The following is a 14682-nucleotide window of genomic DNA, read 5'->3' as shown; positions in this document are numbered from 1 at the left end:
GGGCAAGAATGAAGACCCTGGTAATTGTAGGCCTGTCAGTCTCACTTCAGTTCCTGGTAAATTATGGAGAAGATTATTCTGGGAGTTATTGAAAAACACTTCAGAGACAATGTAGTCATCGGTCAAAGTCAACATGGGTTCATGGAGGGCAAGCCATGCCTTATGAACTAAATATCCTTTTATGTCAAGGTTACCCACCTAGTGGACGAAGAGAAGGCATGCGGTTGTGTTTTGTTTTGGTTTGTTTTTTTATTATTATTTTAGCAGAGCTTTTGACACTATTTCTCACAATATCCATCTAGACAAATTGTCCAGCATACAGCTAGACATGTGCACAATATGATGGGTGAACAGTTGGCTGAAGAGCATGGGCTCAAAGAGTTGGAGTAAATGGGGTAACATCTGGCTGGTGGCCAGTCACTAGGGTGTTCCCCAGGGCTCAATTTTACGACCAGTTCTCTTCAATGTTTTTATCAATGATCTGGACACAGGTGTTGAGTACAGTCTAAGTAAGTTTACCGATAATACTAAATCAGGAGGAGCCATTGATTCCCTCGAGGTAGAGAGGCCTTACAGAGAGATCTTGTTAGATGATGAGTGCTGGGCAGTCACTAATCTTATGAAATTTAACAAGGACAAATGCCAGATTTTGCACCTGGGGTGGTGTAGTCCTAGATATATGTATAGATTGGGGGCCAAGAGGTTGGAGTGCAGCCCTGCAGAAAGGACTCTTGGGGTTCTGGTTGATGGTGAGCTCTATGTGAGTCAACAATGTGCCCTGGTGGAGAAAAGGGCCAGCCATATCCTGGGGTGCATTAGGCACAGTATAGCTAACCAGTTGAAAGAAGTGATTGTCCCACCATACTTAGCATTGGTGCAGCCTCACCTCGAGTACTGTGTGCACTTTTGGGCTCCACAGTATAAGAAGGACATAAAAATATTACAACGTGTCTAAAGGAGGGCAACGAAGATGGTGAAAAGACTAGAAGGCAAGACTTATGAGGAGTGGCTGAGAATACTAGGTTTGCTCAGCTTAGAAAAGAGCAGATGGAGGGCTGACCTCATTGCTGTCTACAACTTCCTCATGAGGGGGAGCGGAGAGGGAGGTGCTGATCTCATCTCTCTGGTGTCTGGTGATAGGATGTGAGGGAATGGCTTCAAGTTGTGTTAGGGGAAGCTCAGGTTGGATATTAGGAAAAAGTTCTTCACTGAGAGGGTGGTCAAGCACTGGAGCAAGCTCCTCAGGGAAGTGGTCATGTCCCCAGGCCTGTTGGTGTTCAAGAAGCATTTGGACAATGCTCTTTGATATACGGTTTAACTTTCAGGTTGCCCTGTGTGGAGTCAGGAGTTGGGACTCTGATGATCCTCGTGGGTCCCTTCCAACTCAGGATATCCTGGGATTCTACTTGCATTTTGTAGGTTGCAGCTGCTAATTCTAGTAGGTCTAAAAGGAGGCAGTGGGGGGAGAGCAGGTGGCTGAAGACACAACTCGCTCTAGCGAAGTTACTTATTTGTTTTACTTTACCAGTCTAGGCCCAGAAACCAGTGATGCTGATTAGATAGTCATGAAATCATTAGTACTCTTTGGATCTTGTTTCAGAAAGGAGAATTTAGGCAGGGGGCATAGTGGTTTGGCTTGTTGCCAACATATTGTGAGTGAACTGATTATACTGTTCCTGAAGATAGCACATAGAAGAGCTGAGATATATAGCATGGCCTGCTCACTTTATTTGGCAGTGTCCTTGCTAAAATCAGATTTTATCCAAATGTAACTGGGCAAATACAATACATACAGTTAATACAAGCTAAATATATTACCTCTTATATATTAATCCATTTTCTTACAAAGTTTTTATCATATTTTCCAGAGGAAAAATAAGTAACTGCCATATACTCTTCCTGGATGTTGTTGAAACTCCTTATGATGGCTTTAGCTGAAGAACAATTCATTTTCTGTCTTTTTGTTTTCTTTGAGATAGGTGGGCAACCCAAGGCTTTGATTTTCTTCAAGCCATTGAGCCAGCATTTATTTCAGCTCTCCCAGAAGATGACTTCTTGGTATGGAATAAGTTATTCTGCTTGTTTATTTCTAAATACATGTGAAGCTATCAGCATATGTTATCAGGGATATTTTTTATAAAGCTATGTCTGAATACAGATGCTGTTCTGAAACAATTGCTGTTGTATATAACTGATGATGTTGCTATCTCTTCAATTTGTAAGATTCTGAATAGAATACACCTGTGACCATTGGCATTAATGTTTTCAGATTGCTGACAAGTTGCTGGTACTGTCTTGGAAGGCTGTCTCCCTTTGTCTCCTGGGAAGTTTGACAGCACCTTTTCTGCAGAGTTACAACTTGTAGTTGTCGTAATAAATTTCTGAATATAAGCTTCTGAGGCTTAGTTAGCACCCAGAGTTCATTTATGGGTATGAATACAAAATCACAATTGTTTAAAGGTATTTCTTCAAATGTCCCAACATGAAACAAACTTTAAAGCATCTTTCTTTTGTTTTTACTGTGTAAAAAATAGTAGACTAAAACTGGCGTTTTTGTGTGCTCTGCCTTCCCCGTTTTCCTGTGGAAATAAAATTCTGAGAATTTATTTCTCTGATCTTGGTACAGTACTACAGAGAAGTGAAAGCACAGTTGCCACAAAATAGCAGAATGTGAGTGTCAGCACCTCTGATTTTTATTCATTTCAAGATGTATTATGAAATGCCAACCACATTAATCTTGCATAATACGGAAATTGTATAGTTTAGTCTTTTTTTCACATATACTTTTATCAAGAGCTCTCAAGTAAGTTATGTAAGTCCCATGTGTGTTTTGTTGGGAAAGGATTGTCTGCCTAAACAACAGAGTTAAGCTTGTATTTGAAATACAGTAATACTTCAGCTTTAGGAAGTAGCCCCTCAACTTTATTTATTTGCTTTGTCATGGTTTCTAAAACCCCTGGTACTTTGAAGAGTAATGCATGTATATTTTAGTGATACTGTCTTGCTAGAGATCCCTTCAGTATTTAGAGGGAAGCTTCTAAGGAGCAAAGAAGCTCAGAAAATCTAATGTGGCCCTTGACATTATAAACTGGTAACTTTGTCCAAAAATGGAATTGATAACCATTGTAACCTTGAAGGAGAGTTAAAAGCAATCACACATGAGTTTGTTTCTGTTGACTGATAACTAAGATATCACAGCACTTCTTCAAGAAGAATGTTTTTATGACAGAGGTTTCACATGTGCAGAGAAGAGAATTCAGAGCCAGTATTATTTAAGATGGAGTGGAATCAGACTTTGAACAAGTGGGAGAGAAAGGGGGAAACCAAAACCTTAATTGCACTTCTGAACTTTTGCTTTCTTAAACTGGTTTTCAGTTTTGGAGAGCATCACTTGAAGCCACTTTGATTAATCTGACGCCTGTATAACACAGGTCACAGCATTTCACCTAGAAATGCATATGTCAGTCCTTATCCATTATTTAAATAATACCTAATGTCATAGAAGAAGGACAGTCTAGATCTAAAGCTGAGATTCTAGCTCAGTCTCTGTTGATAAGATATGCCAATCACAGACTAAACACTTCTTGTTTTGTTTTTTTTTTTAATAATAAAATGTTTTTTTGGTTAATCTAGCTTCAAGTTCCTGGTCTTCACTAAGTTTCTGAATTTCTGGAAGAAATTTTGACTAGTCTGAATGACTGGTATATAGAAGTGGCTTTCATAGCAACTGTACTTTGGAACATAATTTTAATTCTTTATTGTGAAGACATATTTTATCCCTGGTGTTCTGACAAGTAAATTGAAGCAGAGGAAGATTTAATAACTTGTCCAAGGCTGCATACACAGTGGATAGTACACCCACTAATTAGGCTTAGATTGTCTGAGCCCCAGTTTAACTATTAAACACCCTTTTGTGAAAGTTTTGCTAACTTCATGGGTAGATAAGGAAAGTGGATTTCTTTTAATATGCAGTGCTTTGTATTTGTTGTTTTACAGACTTTAGTCTTGTGATTCAGGCTGTCATACTCTCACCCATTTTCTTTGGGTGTTTCTTCTTGGGGTGGGGAGAGGGAGGGCAGAAGAGGTTGTTGCAGCTTTTGCCAATGAGCTTGATTTTTAGTTTTATTAACAATGGATATTTTTAGGTTCCACTTGCTTTATATTATGAAATGTTCTTTATGGTATATTATTGTTCATTTCTTATGGTTGCTTAACTTTGACAAGGTCAAAAGGCAAGACGACTAAGACTTCTAGCTTAAAAAAAAAAAGTCAACTAAGTCAAAACCCTAATGTGGGTCCAGAAGTTTAATATGATTGATAGAATGTGGGGGTGCTTACTTGGCAGATTACATACTTAACCAGCGTAATTTTATTACTGTGAGCTTTACCATGTGACTATCAACTCTCTTGTAACATAAAACATCACAACTTTTTCTGTTTGTCTTTTCTAGAGTTTACAAGCTCTGATGAATGAGTGCATTGGCCATGTTATTGGAAAACCTCACAGTCCTGTTACAGGTTTGTACCTTGGTAAGGCAGAAATTACTGGTATTTCTTCTGGAGCTTTGCTGCTATTGTTACAGAATTTGGATTGTAAAGTAATTTTAAAATGCTAGAAATACCAATAGAAGTATTTTTAAGCTTTTCATGATTGTTAATGTGAAACCATTATTGCCTGACAAAGTGTAAATACATGGTGGTTTACTCAAGAAATTTAAAAGCTTTACAGATGTTTTCCTCTGATTTTTGTCCTTGAATCCCTGTGAAGTCTTGCAGATCTTCTGGAAAAGGATTGTGATTTTTTTTTTAAAGGTTGGGTAAAGAAGTGATTATAACTTTAAGGAGGCAGTTACAGCTCCCTCTCCCAAAATTGCATTGTGGCACTGCAGATATTTACACTTCTGATGGACTTGAGGTACAGAGGATTTACACCTCGAAGCTTGATGATAGAGCTGTGGGAAATAGTTCTCCAATATCACAGAGTTTGCCATAGTGTAAAAAATACCTTTGGCATTAGAGGGAAATCAACATATTTCATTGTTTATCTTGAGAAAAGAATGTTGCCTTGGCTGTGTTTCACTTTTACATATCTCTTTCTCAGCACTGTTTTTCTCTTCCTCCTCCTAAGTCCATTGATTGGTTTAACTTTCAAAATACCAGGTCTTCTTCTTTTCTTTCCCTGATGTCCACTTCCTGGACAGGGTTGATGGCCAAAGCCATGAAGGGAAGGTAATTTGACTCAGGCAAGAGGAGGTTTTTCAGTATTTAAGGAAAGTTTCAGTTTTGTTATAATTTTGATGAGAAACTCTTCTAGCTGAGAAACCGTTCACAATGAAAGTCAGTCCAATCCTTTGAAAAGAAGTGTAGTCTAAAATAAATTTTAGGCAAGTTCTGTACTGTGATGTAAAACCTGTACATTCACTTTTAATACTGTTGTTCAGAGGAAGGCCTGTTTTAGGTAAATCACTAGCGTGACGATCCCAAAGTACTGAAACTCTTATAAATGCTATTGCAGACACAGAAGATCACACAAACTAAATTGCTTGACAGCTTTTGGCTCAGAGGCACAGGGAGTGGGTGACACAGACGAATGGTGCAGACTTGAACAGCAGGCTGAAACTTTTAATACATATGAAATAAACATAACCAAACATAAACTGTATCCTGGCTGCAGATATTGCAGATACCCTTTTCTATCTTGTGATTGGCAGAAAAATAAGAATTTCCAGTTCCATTTGTATACCATGTTGAGGGACTTAAAACCCACCGTGATCTTCACCCCTTTTCCCAAAGCTGAAGATCCATTTGTGTTTACACTGCTGCCTGTAGGCACATAGCTGGGGGTCTCCTGGTGTTTTATCCTGTCTTTTTGCTTTGTGAAACAGCCTATGTCCACCCATGTGGGTTAGGTTCTGCCTTCTGGGTCTTCTGCTAGTGTCCTTGTGAATTATAACAGGACAACCAACACCTCGTCCCGACATCTTTTATTTGTCCTGGTAGTGCAAACAAGGCAGAAAATGAGCTCACCGTGATTAACCTAGCCTCGCAGAAAGTGCTGACTCGTGGGCAATCAGCTGTCTTGCAATGTGACTGCCACAATATTTTTCTGGCTAATTAAGGGGGGGTTGACGGAAGGGGAAAACGCTGCAAACTACTCTTACAGACACTGAATGAGCGAGGCATGAGGACAACGGTGGCTCATTTAGGTTTGACCCTGTCCCTTTGCACCACTTCCTTGGGGCAGACTGTCACGGGGGGCATTAGTATGGGTAATACTGTCATATGTGGGTGTTTTTCCCAGCTCATTTTGCTTTCTATTATTGTCTGAGAAAGCTAATTCTGATGCAAAAGGAAGATAATAACGCTGTTTGTTTATTTGGTTTGTTAATATTTATTTTGCAATAAGATAACAAATCATCTTTAATCTGTGAAGTTGAAATAATGAAGATGTAGTTTTAGTGAAGTACACATCTTCTAACTGCTAGTTTTTAAATCTCTGGAGCATTTTCATTATTTTATAGATGAGTTACATGATACAATAATATGAATAATATTAATACGTACAATTGATTTATTTAAAATTTAAATAATTTGCATTTTTCTTAAAGGATAGGAAAATATGTGCCAGTTCAGACTTGGCTCTGTCAAATAGGAATTTGTTTTAATTTTGTGTCTTGAAATGGCCCTAACAGAGTTTTTCTGACATCTGAGTAAATGTGCTACCTTTTTTATGTTTACAGCTATTCATCGAAACAGTCCCCGTCCTGTAAAAGTACCTCGGTGCCATAGTGATCCACCAAATCCTCATCTTATCATCCCCACGCCTGAAGGCTTCAGGTATTTAGCAGTAGTACAGAGTTCTAAACTTTAGTACAGAGTTCTAAACTTTATCCTCTCTTGGCTATGCTGACTGTCAGTAAGTGAAACACCTTTTCTTTCCTGTTGAGGGCAAAGCAGGTAGAAAAAACTAGTATGTTAGTGATCTGAATGTTATTGATGTGCTTTTAAGAACAACAGAGTTTCTCCCCTCCTCCCCCGCCCCCCCTTTATTTTACAGTTTTTATTGGTGCCTGCTTTCTCACTTTGAAGTCATTCTTATCCACGTTGTCTTTCCTGAAAACAATGTTTCAAAGTAACAAGCTTTAATTCAGTGAAAAATGCTCATTAACAAGACTTTTATTTCCTCCCCAACTTTGAATGTCTCTGTACATGCCTGTGACAGTGCTTTCTGTAGTTTAGCATAGATAAGATGTAGAAGTGTAGCATTCTGGAATATGGTGGCATTTCTGCGTCATTACCAACCTGCTGTGAAGAAGCTTAAAACAATGAATGGTTTTGCTTCCCTTTGAAAGAGTTGACATGAGAATTAATGCTAAAATAGTTTTTGAAAATAGTTTTTGAAAATTTCAAAATTGCAGAACTTTGCAATGCATATTTTTACACAAACAGAGGGCCTTATTTTTCAAGAAGATCAGCACGGTGTCGAACTCCACACTTGACATTTTTTTGAAAGTTGCTTGGCTGTTGGCAGAAACTAGTACTACTCTAAAGATTTGGAGATTTTTATTTTGATGATGATTATTATTGTACATATTGACAGCCCCTGAAGCTTTTGAGACCCAGAATTATTCCACAGAAAAGGTTTTATGTACTTGAAAAACTTTAAAATCAGGCCTCATTATGCACACTTCACAATTTTATTTTTTAATAAACTTTCAACTCCATGCCTTTTTTTTTTTTTTTTTTAAACTGTTTCCTGAAGCTTTTCTTCTTGCCACAGCACGCGGAGTGTCCCTTGTGATGCACGGAACCATTGCAGCGTTGCTGTCAGTCGCCCCGCTCCCGTCGGTAGCGACTCAGCTCAACCCAAACCTGTCAGCAGTGCAAATGATACCAGGTAGCTCTGCTCCATGACGTAGCAGCCTCATTCTACTTACATCACCCATATAACTGTTTCTGCGTACTTGCATCCTAGTAGATCATTTGCACCGTGCTTTTCTGTTCCATCAGGTCTTCCACTGGCTCCTTCATTCATGTTTGACTTGAGCAAAATCTTACATCATAGAACTAGATGATAAGACTGCTTTCAGATTTGAAATGTCTGAACAATATGGTAGTTAAAGCATGGGGTTCTGACATAGATTACAAATTTGCTCAGTAAAAATGTCCATGAAATTAACATATGACAGTCAGTTCATCGGTATAACTTTACTAAATAATTAGTATTGGTAACTAACACTTAGCACTAAGATGATTGTAACATGCAAATAAGCCCAAGGATTTTTTTTTTTCATGTTAGCTAACAGTTTTGGTATTGTTCTTGTCTGCCATAAATATTTTGAAATACTATATACTGGCAAACACAGAATTAAACACATAAGATTTCAGGAGGGTTTTTTTATTTTTTGCTACACCTTTGGCTTCTTAGGGTTGTGCAGAATAAACTTAATGTGAAAGAAACCATTCCTGTATCAGGATATGTAACAGAAGCCACTCCTGTATCGTCTGTTTGCAGAGGTCATGAGTGAATTTTTTGGCAGACCTATGTTAGTATCTTCCTTGCTTTTTGACCTCTGATTTGACTGTTATATTTCAGACTGTTGGTGTTCCTTCTTCCCATACCACAGTCAGACCATTAACATGTCTCCCAAGATCTCTAAATTTACTCTTCCCCCCTCCCCTGCAACCCTGACTGTGAAAATCCTGCTATTCACACAATGATATTAACTTAGGGTTTATAAATAGCTTTTTGGATTCTTATTTCTACTGCAGAGTACCAAAAGCTGTCTTCTACAAGAGATTCGTATGAATGGACACACATGATCTGACTGTATCACCCAGCTGTAGAGAAAAGAAAGAATAGGTAGTGAAGGAACAACAGATTGATGGTGACCAAAGTGAACTTAGATGCGACTTGATTATGAATTATGTATTTTTTAGTAAAAAATTTTCAGTTGTTAGCCAGCAAACCATCATTGTACATTTGTTACCAGATGCACAGCAGAAGCATGTGTTAAGGTGTTAAGAGGGAAGTAAGTTGCCACTTTTTATGTAAGATCTTTCCCGCAAGTCTTTTCAGTTTCTTTTTATGATAAGATGTGACTCGCACCCTACAGTAGCCTCTAGATGTACAGCTTGTGAGTTTGGGCCCTTTTTTTTGGTTGAAAATACATCCTGAATTTTTGTCATTCAAACTACATGTGTTTATTATATATCCTTCATGCTCCTGTGTTAAGCCCCCTATTGAAAAAGATAGAGTAGGCAGTAGTCTGCAGCACTTGAAAAGCCCTTTTCAAGTAAGTAACATTCTAGAGAATTTTCACTGAGAGGTTCTGGCAGCTTTATAAGCTGACGGGGTGAGGGTTAATTAGTATTTATGATTTTGAAAATGCAGAACTTGTTTGTTTGATAATTAGTCTTCACACAACATATGAATTGGGTTTTTTCTAGAATATGTACAGCTCTTTGAGCCAAGGCATATCTTTGAAGTTACTTAATTTTTCAAGAGGCAGATAAGAGGCTAGTTTTTAATACTTGTAGACTTTGATTTTATACCACTCAGTGCAACTGTCAGGTTTATAATTTGACACACTTGAATACAGTGATACATTCTTTTAATGTTTTCTGCATGTGTGTCCTACACAAATATTGATCAAAGTGTGAAGGTTGCCATTTTGACAGTTTCTTCTAGTTGAAGAAGATAGTCATTAGGAAGAAAAGAAATGAGAATTCTACTTCTTAGTTGCAATCAAGTGCATAATACTTTCACAGATGGTAACGTGAAAGTTGATGTGAGTGCAGCATTTTAGTTGAATTGCCTAGGCCTGTTTTTCAGACACTTGTATTTTTTTTAGAGCTCTCAGTTTTTACTTTTCTAATGGTTGTTAATAAAATATCCTATGATCTGAGGTTTTTTTATGCACTGCCTGGATTTTTAAGTAGCATTGTTTAACCTGCAGTATTACCTAGGAAGAATTTGAAGAAAAAAATTATTAAAACAGAGAGAGATTTTTGGAGGCTGCTGGGGTTTTTTAGGGGTTTTGTTTATTAAGGAAGGCAAAATATTACAACATAAAATATTTATAGCAAATTTCTGTTTTTAATATAGTTAAAAGAAAGTTGCAAACTTTAACATATTGCATATTGCGGTCTTAATTATGGATTTCATTTGTTTGTGCTCCAAAAGAGAAATGGAATCTGTTGTTATCTGTGATAACTCTATCAAGAACGTGTTTTGTGGTTTTGTATGCAAGAAGTGTGGGGTCCAGCTGCTGGAATAGCACAGAAACAGAAACTTTTTACACTTTACAGAAACTCTTTAGACATTTATGACTTGATTGTAGGCACTAAATACCTATAAAAAGTTGAATGTAGGAACTTGATAAATCAATTGTACTAGGCAGTGCATAGTGCACAAATGCCACCATAGTTCTATTGAAGTTTTTCTTTAAGAAAAAACAAAATCAGTTTAATATAACTAGAATGTAAAACCCAAAGCAGCAATACCTGGTTGTTTACATTGAGCTTTCTGATGGTTATACATTTACACTATGTTCATACTGATGACCTTCATAAATGTTTAATTTCTGAGCTGGCTGGGTTCATCATTCATCATTTTATATTTATCCAGGACTGGAGCAGAAATTTAGCAAGTCGTCTTCTCTTTTACTCTATTTCTTTGCCTAATAACATGCACACTATCTTTCTGGATGCACACAATAAAGATCGGGGTGGCTAAGATGGATCCTGACATGGATTTTAGACACTTGCATTCAAAGCTATGATACTTAAGGTCCTCTGTTCAGCTGCTACCTCATTTTAGAGGTGGTTTAGCTGTGCTTATTTTTAAGCTCTTTGTGCATCTGAAATTGTTGCTCTGTATGTGCTGGGAATAACCTCAGCCATCTTGCTGATTAAAACCTCAACTTCCTGAAAGGTACTGAGGATTTTCACTAGTTCAGTTTCAGTTCCTCCTCAAACTTAAAAGAACTAGCTGGCAGTAGTAGGGATTGCAAAGCAAACGTCATATTGAGAACATTTGCACGGGAATAGGCTGTCTTGGGTTTTGGCTTCTGTTCTCAAGATTGTAAAGATTATGTCTTTTTTTTTTTTCTCCTTTTTTTGTTTCCTTTTTTTTTTTTTTTACTATTATTAGGTAATAATCAGATATAATTTAGAAGCAACTTTAGGGCTGTAGGGAAGTCTTCTCATAGGTGTGTGCACTTCTGTGATGCCAGGTATCTTTCATCTTTTTGTAGTTGTTAGCTTTCAGTGAAGGATTTAACAATGTTCACCACTTTCCAGTAATATTTAGCTCATACCTCTAAAGCATTATATTAAAGGAAGCATCAGTTACCGCTCTTCCCCACCATGCTTTAAAAACTGAAAAGGAGTCTTGTCCAAAAGGGAGTTACTGTAGAAGGAGTTCCATGAGGAATTTATGGCTCTAAAACATGGGTGGGTGGATTGATTGATGTCTTGGGCTGGAAAAAGGTGCCTGAAGATTTAAGGATTTAAGACTCCTTTCTCTCAGTATTGTTTCCCTTTCTGTTCAGCATGCTTATTCATCTAGGTCTTATTCTGAGGTATTTAATTCTACGCTGTGCTGTCTGGAAGAGGTAGGGCCTCCAAGCAGTCAAGCTGATGTCATTTAACACTGTCCTTCCTGTCAGCTGGCTTGTGGCTCTTCCCACTAGTTTTAACTTAATGACCATGGACTACGACTGTATTTGCAGCGCACTAGGAGCATATGAATTCAGTTACCACCCTTCCTCCGATAACGTGGCTCACATTATCACCCAGCTGAATCACTTCTGATTGTGTATCCAAACCTGCCACCAGCTGCATCCTGCAGCAGCTCTCTTAATAGTATGTTACAAGGCATTAAAATGGATTCTGTTGTTATGGGCAAGTAACACTTTCAAGTCATTTATGCTTTTGAAGCTTAGGATTTTTTCATAGAGTGGCATAACTAAAATTTTATAAAAAGTCTTCAGGGGGGGGGGGGGGAATAGCATAGAAAGAGTTTTCAGTTTGCACCTCAGCATCAGTTTTTCTTTCATGTTACTGTCATGGTTTGTGTCCTAGGCTTCAGAGGTTCTTTCTCTTTAAAACTGCGGTTAAATTGTCACTAGTAGTTATTTAGTGCAATGCTAAGTTAATTAGTACAATGGCTCTTTTTAACAGGGGTTCCAGTGTCCCTGAAAATGATCGACTGGCTTCAATAGCAGCTGAGTTGCAGTTCAGATCCCTTAGTCGTCACTCCAGTCCCACTGAAGAGCGAGAAGGTGATTGTCACAGTAACAGATTGCGACCTGGATGTGCAGATGATTTATGTCATTAACATATTTCTCTCTGTTCCCAGTTCTTACCCTTTCCAAAAACTTTTTTCACCTTTTCCCATTAAAAAATCTTAGATTTTTAACTTCTAGGCTTATATTGTCAGACTAAGTTCTTCTGTTTTCAGACATACCCACTATTCTCTTGCCTTTCATATTGCTTTGGAATTGGACCTGAAGGAACTTCCTGGTGTCTTACTAAGTTACAGTGTTCAAAATGAAATGAGTAACGTGATTGCTGAATTATATACCTCATTCAATAGTAAATTTCTAAATGCTGTTAATGAGGCATGAACTGGACCCATCAGGACAGTGAAGAGTTTTCTGTCCAGTTCTTTAACTACCACTGCAGTGTTCATTTTACAAATACTTGCTGTTATTTGAATCCTGGAAGAAGGGACAGGGTGTGTGACTTGATGTCCTGATTGGGGCTCTTCCTTCAGATTTCCTCAGCTCCTGTATATGTGGTGTTTATTACAAATACCTTGAAACATTGATTGTTAAGATAGTGTGTTCTGTGCAAATTAAAATGAAGTACAAAATCCCAGGTGAAGTAGAGTTGATATTGTGGTCATCCTGCAAAATGAAGTGGATTTTGAAGAAAGAAATGCCTTAAAAATTTATACTAAGAGGTGTGAGGGATTTTGTTTGTTTGTTTGTTTTTTTAGGCAGATGTTGAAAATATTGTCTGCCTTATGTTTATTCCCTTTCTTATGTACCTGTATGAATGGGAAACTGGCTTAGCTTGCAATGAATACAGGTCTTTTTCTAAGGAACCTTAGAAGATTGTTTTCGTACACGTTTCTTACATATTTGGTTCTTAGTGCCCTGACTTGAAGTGCTTCCCTCAGTTGTGGAAGGAGATCTCTGTTCCTGTATAAATGAAATCCTATTTCAGAATAGCTTTCATAGTTTGTTTTCTAAAGATAAGTCATTTTTGAATTCAAGAGCATGCATTTCTATATGGTTGCCTCATGTACTTGTAGGGTGTATTAGTCCTGAGATGTAAGATCTCAGCTTCTGCTGAATATAGTGGCATAATCCTTAATATGAGATAAAGCCACTTTTACGCTCACAGTATTATTTCTCTAGAACCATCGTATCCAAAAGGAGATTCAAGTGGCTCGTCCCGGCGGAGTTGGGAGCTCAGAACATTAATCAACCAGACCAAAGGTAGGTGTTTAGGAGTTGCTATAATGTAATGTCTATTAAACTAGGGCTGTAATAAAAGGTTGAATCTTAATGCTGATTGTGAAGAGGTTTTCACAGCTTTGTACATAGCAAGGGAAAAAAATAAAATCCTGATTGCAGATAAAAGATACTGCTAACAAAATCACAAGGTGTACTCTCTGAGGTAGGAGTAATTAAGCTTCATAAAAGTTACATCTTTTCAGTTTCTGAAAGATACTAGCAGTGTTCTGCAAAATGAGTACATTTATTACTATAGGAATTGCAGAAGTTTGCTGTCCAGTCCCTATTCAGTGCACAATTATGAATTGCATGACAGTAGGAGGCACATTCTCACTTCCCAAGATCTCTCCCCAGTGTTGGATTTTCTTATTTTGAGTGTCTTAACAGCATGTGATCCTATACTGTTTCCCAAATTAAAGGCTATTATGGAGCCCCTTCCTCTCTGTCCTGCTGCTTATTCTCATGAAACTTAAAGTAACTTGATTACTTCTGAGACTCCTATGCTGTACAGATATGTACATGTAGCTTGCTTGCACATGTTCTGGCAGGGTGGAACCTCATGAAACGTTAGAAAAAAAGTTTTCTGTCACATAAAAACTGGTGTCTCATTATGTGGCTCAGACAAATTTATGGGAAGAACAGCAAATTTTTTTTCTGAAATCTAGAAGACGAATTGAGTTTGTTTATAGAAAAGAAGAATGAGGGAAAACTTGAAAATTTCTAGAAGAGTGCTTCACTGGGAACTGTTTTCACTGTCCACTATGAATAAGACAAAGATTTTGGTTTAAAACTACAGCGAGGCAGATGTAGTGTAGATGAAGGGGTATAAATTATAGGTGGGCAGTAGAACATATCATTTGGGAGTATCAGTATCTTCATCTTTGGGAGGCTGTTAGAAACAGGTTAGACTACTGTCTGTGAACAGTGACAGATGTGTAATTTTTGTGCTTTAGAAAGAGGGGACAAATTAATGTCCCCCTGACATTTCTTCCAGCCTCACTCATTAGGATTCTGTTTAATGCTAAGACTTTAAAGCTGGAGTTACCTAATACCTCTAAATCTTTGAAATAACGAAATAACAGATGCTGTGAGTTTTCCAGGAAACCTCTCGTATCTCTGTAGAGCAAAACGTTACCTGTCTTTTCCTTGGTGC

General features: G+C 37.7%; 1 protein-coding gene across 9 annotated transcripts in view; it reads left to right on the top strand.

The window, feature by feature from the left end:
• The window catches only part of MAP3K4 (mitogen-activated protein kinase kinase kinase 4), a 78005-nt gene that overhangs the window by 49200 nt on the left and 14123 nt on the right, over positions 1-14682 (top strand). For 6 of the 9 annotated variants that reach the window (XR_015708469.1, XR_015708468.1, XM_087775926.1 and 3 more), the window contains 6 exons: positions 1980-2058; positions 4452-4530; positions 6741-6837; positions 7781-7897; positions 12187-12287; positions 13431-13511. Coding sequence is in view for 7 of the 9 variants with exons in the window: in XM_087775926.1 (XP_087632052.1) it covers positions 1980-2058; positions 4452-4530; positions 6741-6837; positions 7781-7897; positions 12187-12287; positions 13431-13511 (554 nt within the window). In the remaining 2 variants the exon portion in view is untranslated. The remainder of the gene's footprint in view (positions 1-1979; positions 2059-4451; positions 4531-6740; positions 6838-7780; positions 7898-12186; positions 12288-13430; positions 13512-14682) is intronic. The other 3 variants (XM_087775920.1, XM_087775923.1, XM_087775922.1) reach the window with 3 other exon arrangements.

The sequence above is a fragment of the Nipponia nippon genome, unplaced genomic scaffold (genome assembly GCF_047370975.1).
Source record: "Nipponia nippon isolate SJK-2023a ecotype South Korea unplaced genomic scaffold, ASM4737097v1 scaffold_4, whole genome shotgun sequence".
Lineage (NCBI taxonomy): Eukaryota > Metazoa > Chordata > Aves > Pelecaniformes > Threskiornithidae > Nipponia > Nipponia nippon.
Note: the sequence above shows the minus strand (reverse complement) of the source record. Positions and strands in the feature narration are given on the sequence as shown.